The sequence below is a fragment of the Vidua chalybeata genome, chromosome 9 (genome assembly GCF_026979565.1).
Source record: "Vidua chalybeata isolate OUT-0048 chromosome 9, bVidCha1 merged haplotype, whole genome shotgun sequence".
Lineage (NCBI taxonomy): Eukaryota > Metazoa > Chordata > Aves > Passeriformes > Viduidae > Vidua > Vidua chalybeata.
The window spans coordinates 29564712-29573488 of NC_071538.1; the positions used below are offsets into that span (position 1 = coordinate 29564712).

An 8777-nucleotide genomic window follows, 5' to 3' on the forward strand; every position below is an offset into this window, starting at 1 on the left:
AGCTCTACCATAGATAAGAGGAGCTGGCTCCTCCAGGGATGGAACAGTGAAATCTCTTTTCACTTGAGGTCAAAGGGAAAAAAATTACTCCATCTGGGCAATTTAAGCTACAGGCATCTTGGGTTCAACACATCAGAGAATTCAGTGTTGCTGGTAATGCCCTGTAATTCTCCATGTAATCAGTTAAAGAACTGTTCCACCCTAAATACTGCTGAAGGAAAACACATACAAAGGAGCACATAAAGGTAACGTTTTCAATTTATTTATATAAACAATTGCATTTTAACAACATTGTTGTCCTACAAAAATAAAGTGAAAAACAATTCACAGAATTTTAAATAAATAATCTCAAACATCCACATTTAGCAGCTGCAGAGTACAGAACGCAGAGTGCACAGGAATCCTTGCTGAAGCAGCCTGTAATTTAACTCAAGTGGGGTGGTCTGAGGAATTCCTCTGTGCCTACCCCAAAATAACTCGATCTGTCCAGACTTGTCTCCCTTTGACTCTCTGCCAAACCCTGCTCCTGGGTTAATGGCAGAAGGGTGCTCTGAAGGGTGCCCAGAGCTGGATCTGATGGACAATTTGCACGAGGAACAAGTGTCCGAGCAGTGCTCACTCGTTAGCACATACAGTACTGACCTCCTTTGCAAACAAGGGGAGAGAAGGTTTTCCCTTCTTCGTGCTTCAAACAGAGAAAGGAAAACAAATGCCCTTCTTGCTCCCACAGCATCCATACCAAGGACCACTCCAGATGAGTCACTGGTATCGATGGCTGCAGGACAGCTTGGCTCTGCTGTTGATGGCCACAACTACAGCCCTACCCAGCACGAGGCACGGCTGGCTCTACACAAATCCATGGAAACAGAAGCCACAAACTACACTGCTGCCAGAGCTGGTACAAAGCACAAGCCTCTACAAGTGCTTGAGAGTTCAGATGAAATAGAAAACTCAAGTCCTTTTCCACAAGTAGTCAAGTAATTTTGGGCAGGGGCACAGAATACCCGGTTGCTGCTCTATTCCAGTCTGAAGTGACATTTTCTTTTTCCCTATAGTTCCCCAGTTGCTTTTATGGGAAGATCATCTTCTATATTTCCTCTCTAGAAATTAAAAAAAGATACCCTTACATGCAAAGTCTGAAGTCCTATACAAGATCCTGTGTAATCTATGTGCCCAGATGAGACTAGATATTTTACTGCTGGATTAGGACAAATATGTCTAGGAGATTTTGTGCTGGCCAGTATTAAAGAAGCTTAAGCCACTTACTTAAAATAATTCTGTTTATAAATGATAAATAAAACATTATCCCTCCTCCCCCCACCCCAATAAATAGAAGTACAAATTGCACGTACAGCTTGTGCACACAGGCAGAGCTACCTCCTGTGCCTGGAAGTGCTGCTGAATCTCTTGTGTTCAGTTCTCTGTGTATTTACAGAGCTGCTCAGTTTACAGCCCCCCTGTTTTTGGGAGCACAAAGCCACAGCACACCCTAACTCCAGCTGTACTGTCCTCCTGTCCTTAGAGTAACAGACATTAAAATTACATTATCAAGTAGACCAGAGAACTACAGCTATGAAAAGAATCCCAGTGCCTTGGGCCAAGTTTAAGACCTCCCCAGAGTTACATAATAAAAACATCCCTATCCAAATGCAAGCAGCCTTGTATTGCAGCCTGAGAGTCAGTTACTGCTAAGCTCAGTATCTCATTCTCATCCCCTTTCACAACAAATACATCGGTCACACTTCCTTCAAAAATAAGTAGAATCCAGGAAAAGTACTATTTTCTTTAAATATTTAAAACATTAAAAACATATTTTTAAAAAGTTGTAAAAAAATTTACTTTAAATATTTAAAACATTAAAAACGTATTTTTATAAAGCTGTAAAAAAATTTACTTTCATCTAAATCCAGAAGTGGATTTGTACATAAGAGACATTAAGTTATGATACAAAGTGCCCTCTCTGCAGTGAGGGAGAGGTAGTATCAACAACAAATGCAATGCATTTTCTGACCTTACATGAAGAAGTGAGTCTCAAGTAATTTTTTGTTAATTTTTGAGTGCTCATATGAAATCCATAATCTCTTCTGGCAGTTTTCATTAAGTCAGATTTTTTCTTGTACTTTTAGGTCAATAGCTGCTTTCAACTTGCTGAGAAAAAAAGTTGCTTTTGTAGTGTTATGTGACCTATAAAAACTGCCAGACAGAATAACCACCACTCCCCTTCATCAAGTATAAAACAATAGTAAAAAGAAGATGGAACCTTTATCCACTTTGGAATACATCATTCTGTTACAGAAGATTTTAAACAAGGGATTCACCACTGTCAAGCTGAAACACAGAAAATCCCTTTTGTAAATTTAAGCCTTACCTCAGTAAGGAATTTAAAGCAACCCCCACAATGAAGATGCTCAAGTTGTTTTTTTAAATACTAGGCCATAAATAGAATAAATAACACAGTTAAATAAATAAATAGAGAGATAGCTGGATGTCTACAGCTCGGCAGAGCGCTCTTTCAGCAGGAGCGTGGGGTTGATATCTTCCATGGCAGTTTTTGAGGTACTAACGTTAATCGTGGCCTCGGTGGGCTCGGGAGGCAGGATGTGGAAGGCAGTGAAGGGACAGCCCTTCACGTTGTTGCAGATGAGCTTCTGCAGAGAGGCCGTGTTGACGATGTCGAAGCCCACCTTGCCCCCGAAGGTGCTGGGCTTCCAGTACTCGGGGGAGCAGATGGCGTTGCCCATCAGCCCCTTCAGGGAGAACGGCGCTCCCATCTCCACCATGGTCTCGCCAAAGATGGCCCCGGGCCGGGGCTTCTCCACCAGCAGGCCTGGGTACAGCTCCATGGCATCGATGTCCCCGTACAGCTCCTCCAGCTCTGCTGCCATCTCTTTTTCTCCTGCAACGAGTAAAAAGTGTAAGTGGAAAAACTCCATTTTCTGTGCAAGACTGTCCTGCTCAAGCCCAGTAATGACACTGCAGGACTCTGTGGGCATTTTAAGCCAATGTCTCTCATTTGCTGGGAAGGATGAGGGCTCTTACCTGTAAGCTCTTCGAAGGATCGGAATGGTTTCAGCATGAAGCGTTTCCTGTACTCGTTCAAGGACTGGTACCTCATCTGCCTGCTTTGGTCAATGGAGGCCTTTGCCACTTTCTGTACTGCAGCAGGAACATTCTTCCCACCAGCAACCTGTACATGAAAGAGGAAAAGCTGTAAGATCTCCTGATATAAGTCAGGAAGTTGTGCATTTCCAGTGATTAGTTTTAAATAGCTTTATCCCATTCCTTTGTCCCAACCCCAGAGGCTCATGCTTCTGTTGGTTCACCATCAACTTGAGGAAGGACCTACCCTGCCAGCACTTTGCTTGGAGAAAGATTTGACCATATGGGATAGTCCATGCTCCAGCATGATGGAGTTGTTGTAGAGGAACTGCTGGAAGGTGTACTCCTGGTCGTGGATCTGGAAGGTATCGGGCAGCAGTGGGTGCCAGTGGTACAGGGTGTTGAACTCGGCTGCGATGCGGTTCTGGTACTGGAACCTCTGGTTGAACAGCAGCTCGGGGTCAAACTTCAGCTTGAAGTGGTACCCACTCAGGTGCTGCACATAGTCCTCTATAACGATCTTGATCGTCTCTCCTGTTGGACAAAGGAACAGGAGAGAATGTTGGCACTGCTTCTTCTCAGTGGCAGGGAAAACACCATTTCTGAACTGTTCTAAAATATACTACAGTGACCAGGACAACAAACACTTTTCTGTAATCTCTCCTAGAAAGCAATTCATATATTTTATGTGACTAAGGGGTGGAACAGTACTTCAGATCCCAAGAGTTCTCGGCTGTGTGTAGTGAGGTATTTTCTACAGCCTGTTTTCCCCCTCTCAAGACACAATTCTTTGCACCCTCAACAGAACAGCACACACCAGTATTTACACTGTGTTCAGTTATACAATTTCTCTAGGACAGAGGGAGGGGATAATGAAGAAAGTTGATGTCTGAAAGCAAATCTCAGCTTCTGAACTAGGTAATACAATTGTCTTGGTTTATGGTTTCAGTTGAGGCAAGGTTTTTTCCAGCTTAGAGCACATCACCATTTATATAAGATTAAATATCACTGGGCACACAATTAGACAGGAGAACTATGCAGAATTACATTTTACATAACCTTCTGAACTTTAGACTTAATCACAGCCCTTCTTTTAAAGCATACCTGAGCTGACCCAACCCTAGGAAAAAAAAAAAAACAAAACCCCAGATCAGGGAGCCTGAGGTCATCCACTCTCACAGGCTTTCTCTGAGAAAGGAACCTGAGCTTCCTATCTTTTCACTGCTTTCAGTTCTGCTTCCCTCAGATAAGGGAATTGACTGTCCCTGAGTTTTCTTCAGTTCCATCTTTAGCAGAACTAGGGGGAAGCTACACCACAACACAACCCCAGCGACAGGCCACGAAGGAGCCACTCACACCCCAGTTTAGGGGATAGCTTCCCCCTCACTCCAGCCATGCAGGCTCGGGCTGGGGCTGCACACAGCAGCAGGGCTCTCACCGATCAGAATGAGCCGGGCGGTCTGGAAGAGCTGCTCGTCATCCCACTCGGGGTGCTGGTGCTTGAGCACGTCGCAGACGCGGTTGTGCTCACGCAGCCAGATCGTGGCGTACATCATCAGCCCTGGCACCAGCCCGAACACCTCCTGCCCCACGGAGAAGCGCAGGTGCTCGGGCACGTGGGGTGGGTACAGCATCTCTGCCTGCGTGTCCCGCACCGTCGGCGGGTACATTTCTCCATCGATCATCTGTGCAAGGGGGAAACAACAGGAGCTGTGAGCTACGATGCTTTGGATAAGCTCTGTCCACTCTCTCAGCTCTGACTCACACTTTAGATCACCTACACCATTCACACAGCACTAATTTAGGAAATCTATGCCATCCAGTAAGAAGGTAGGAATTCTGAGCTAAGACATACCTGGTATTTTAGCTTTCCATCCTTTCGAAGCCTCAGTTTAAGTTGTCTCTCCAGAGTCTCTCCATAAATGTGGTTCAAGTCAACCTATAAAATAAAAGCATTTGGGACATGAAGCTAACCTGCATTTTTTGCTATTTTAGGATAAGTCCCTCTTCAATGGATACCAACAGGAGTTCACCCCTTAGATGTTTACCTTTCAATTATACTACTGCTACCTTATAAGTATCATGCACCGATATTTAGGATGGAGCCAAATTATTTCCTGGCAACTGGAGCCATCTCTGCATAAGAGGAGGTTGTTACATCAGTAATATGAAAGGACTCTGTTTAAAGTGTCAGCAATTTTTTATTATGCAGACACCTTTCTATATATACACACACAATTTATAGCTTTGGTTTGGACATAAGAGTGACACTTACAGTAAAGAACTCTTTGTCCAAAGGATGCCTATCTTGTAGGTAAAGATTTTAAATCCAAGTCTGCTTTTGAAGTTCTTTTTAAACTAAGTCTATTGGCAGTAAATAAGCAATACTTAAATGCTGGATACGTCTCTTTGGAGCTGTCAGAGTCCAGAGAAGTTTTGAATACTCACTCCATCTAACATGCTTTAAGTGAAAGCAGATTTTTGGGAACAGTAAGAGACCATTGGGCAGGTATTTTAAACAGAACCACTTGTGCAGAGCATGTGGTTCTGCGCAGAGAAGAGACGCTGCCGAACACTGGAATTTGGCCTGAGGAGCAGTTACAGAAGGGGTAATCCCACGGGATTGTGGCACAGTGTGTGCACAGGTGTCCCCTGGCAACCTGCAGGATGCCATTCCGGCCATTCCAGCCGCTCAGCAGCTCCCGAAGAGCACGAGCCGTGTCCCCAGCCGTGACCGTACCCCGTGGCCGAGCGCTCTGGTGAAGGCAGGGCCCCGCTTCTGGTCCGTCTTGAAGAACTGGTGGGTGAAGTGCTGGGCAAAGAACGTGAACATCACGTTCGTGCCTTGCGGGTCGGGAATAAACTTTCTCCTCAGCAAAAACTTCTCCACGATCAGCTTCGAATCCGGGAGCTCTTTCTTACCTGTGGGAGAAACAGACAGTGAGATACTCAAGACAACCCTTTATGCAATACTGAAGTTTATTCCTAAGAAAAAGGCTTAAGACTTTCAGTGGAATATAATGACAGTGGCATACAAACAAGGGGAATTACCTACTTTTCTATGCTCACTTTCTTGATTTTATTAGAAATTTCTAAATTCCCCGCTTTTAGCATATAACTCAATAGCAAGAAGCAGAATAATATCTTTTAGATATTTAAGCAATATATCCAAAACATGGTTATTCCTAACGTCAACTACACTGAAAAAAGGCTACAGACAAGCAGGTCTCATAGGAACTACTACTTATTTTTTCCTCTTAGAAAAGACCAAGCAATCATTACGTGTTTGGTTTATTCCTCACCTTTAACACCCATTGGTGTTGGGCAGTCAAGTCCTACTGGTGGAAGGCTTCTTGTGTAGTAGGAAAGATTGGAATAAGCTTCCCAGCTTTTGTAAGTGTAGTCACTATTGTAAGTTGGTGGGCTGTCAATCAAGTGTGATCTTGCTGAAAGACAAATAAATATTTAGTTATTTTTAACTGTACATTTTAGTCTCAAAAAGTAAATCACAAAGCCAGATCTTTTGCATATATTTGGCAGCAGTTGTAAATTCCACACATATCAGTTACTGATGTTAAATATGATTACAGTTACTGAATAACAGGACTGGATCCTGGCTGATCAGCTGGATCTCACTATTAACATGAGCAATGGGATGCCAAGTTCATGTCAGCAAAATCCTGGACTCTTGCAGAAAGCAGAATCAAGCTGAACTTCAGCATGTTTCATACAAGCCTGCATCATGCAGAAGTCTTAAATTTTGGTGTTTTAACTTCAGTGCAATTTAGGCTGCTTGGTTTGTAGACAGATCAATGCAGTACAATATTCTGGAATAAAATTTAAGAGGACTGGAAGAGACAGTTTATACTTACACGTTAGTACATATCTCATAATAGTGTCCCTTAAGAAGGGAATGTTGTTGATGATATTCCAGACTCCTTGGAAGTGGGTGAGGATGTAGTGGACAGTGTTTGGTGATGGTTTCAGTGCTAGCCTCAGCCACGTGAAGAATTCCGCTGCGAACGACAGTGGGAAGGTTATTATCAATTAGCTTATGGAGGATATCCTGCAATGCTGGAATTGGACTGCGTTTCATTTCCACGGAGAGGGTGTGGGATACTCACGTGTTGTGCAGTTCTGCCCGTAGTAGCCCGTCCTGGTGCAGTCGCACTCGTAGCGATCCGGCCCAGCGGTCATGCAGACGCCTCTGTTCTGGCAGGGGTTCGAGCAGCAAGGGTTGGCTGCGGGGGAACCAGAGCTCGGGTTAGCATCTCTGCAATACACTCCCACCTTGCCAGGACGAAGCAGAACGCCCTGGAGTTTAACGCTGATCAGGAAGGCATCACAGCGACCATCCATCCGCCGTAACCTCTGAGCTACCAGGGAGCAGCTTTAAAAGCGCAGGAATTCGCCTCTTGTCTGCTGCCAGCAATAACCCCCCTCAGAAGGGGAGATCATCCCTCACAGGCCAGCGGGGACCTGGCACCCACACACAGCGGAGAAATGGCAAGAGAGCGAGGAGCAGGAAAAGCAGAAAGGCAAAGCGCGCGTTCTCCGGAGCGCGGCGCGGACTCACCGGCGCGGCCGGCGGCCAGGAGCGCGGCCAGCAGGGCCAGGGGCAGCAGCGGCATGGCGGGGCTGGGCTGGCGGGGCTGGCTCCCCGGGGCTCGAGCTGGCAGCTCCAAGTGCCGGCCTCTGCCGCACATCCCGTATTTATGGCAGTGTCGAGCGGAGCCAGGCTGAGTCACTAGCCGGAAGCATGAAGAGAGCAGGGGATTTCTCCGCCCGCCCCAGCCCCGGCCCGCCCCGGCCTGGCCCCGCTCAGGCAGGTGTGAGGGACGGCCCGTCACCGGCTGAGGGGACGGCACAGGGCTGGCCCGGCGCCACGCCGGGCTCCTGGCAACGCGGCCTTCCGCTGATTGACGAGTTACTATTTCTTTAATGCGTTCGGCAGGAGCTCGGAGGGCTGAGGCGCACACGGGCTGCAGAGCACTCGCGCTGCGAAGCGCCCCGCACAGCGGGAAGGAAAGGGGGAATTTAGTTTTAGTTTAGTTTTAGGGAATTTAGTGTGTCTGACGAGACCAAATCCTGTTATTTGGCATTTTTTTAACAAATAGTGGCTTTTCCCCAGTACTTTTCCGTTAAATCCCCCACCACCGCCCACCCCTACCCCCCCCATATGGCGCTGTAAACAAATTCTCCCTAATTTCTTTGAGAATACGTTATCTTTTGGTCATAGATTATTTTTTATTAACCAGAATGCTTTGCTACTATTTTTAGTGCCTGTTGCGTGAGGAATGACAATGAAAGCAGGAGGATGTCATGGGGTTGTGCAACCCTGCAGTGTGGAGCTGCACTTTCGCCCTCGAGGTCACCATTAAACGCCAGAAACCCATAGTGGCTTCAAGAAAGATATCTTGTGAGGCTGATGGTGTTTGCATTGCAAATCCGTGGCTTGACGGAAAGTGGATTCAGGCCGATTTAATCATAATCTTATTTTTGGCCCCTAAGCGTATTGTGGTCAGTGAATAACTTGTGTACATCAGTAGCGGGTCTTTCTGGATGTTTTAAGACTGGTAGACAAAAAGCTGCATAATCAAGAGAAGGCAGACAATATTTCTTTATACATTTGCATGCAGAAAGCACAGGCTGGGTCATACACTTAAGCAGAGGATGTC

The 8777-nt window shown here is 45.8% G+C and overlaps 1 protein-coding gene across 2 annotated transcripts; it reads right to left on the bottom strand.

The window, feature by feature from the left end:
* Window positions 1-284: 284 nt before the first annotated feature.
* PTGS2 (prostaglandin-endoperoxide synthase 2) lies at window positions 285-7975 on the bottom strand. 2 transcript variants are annotated; one of them, XM_053950252.1, is made up of 11 exons: window positions 7676-7975; window positions 7224-7340; window positions 6972-7115; window positions 6402-6545; window positions 5840-6021; window positions 4955-5038; window positions 4538-4784; window positions 3347-3633; window positions 3040-3187; window positions 2565-2896; window positions 285-1100 (listed from the first exon to the last, which is right to left on the bottom strand). In XM_053950252.1, the coding sequence occupies exons 1-11, from the start codon at window positions 7803-7805 to the stop codon at window positions 1050-1052; spliced, it is 1866 nt and encodes a 621-aa protein (XP_053806227.1). In that variant the 5' UTR covers window positions 7806-7975; the 3' UTR covers window positions 285-1049. The 2 variants fall into 2 exon arrangements, with proteins under 2 accessions (XP_053806227.1, XP_053806226.1); XM_053950251.1 differs by lacking the exon at window positions 285-1100 and having other exon boundaries at window positions 1889-2896.
* Between the last annotated feature and the right edge of the window lie 802 nt (window positions 7976-8777).

Coding starts and splice junctions, on each gene's coding strand:
- PTGS2 (XM_053950251.1), bottom strand. CDS start 7,805: ATGTGCGGCAGAGGCCGGCACTTGGAGCTGCCAGCTCGAGCCCCGGGG. Junction 5,039..5,839: donor CCAGAGCGCTCGGCCACGGG/GTACGGTCACGG, acceptor TTTATTTTATAG/GTTGACTTGAACCACATTTA. Junction 3,188..3,346: donor CCAAGCAAAGTGCTGGCAGG/GTAGGTCCTTCC, acceptor TTTCATGTACAG/GTTGCTGGTGGGAAGAATGT.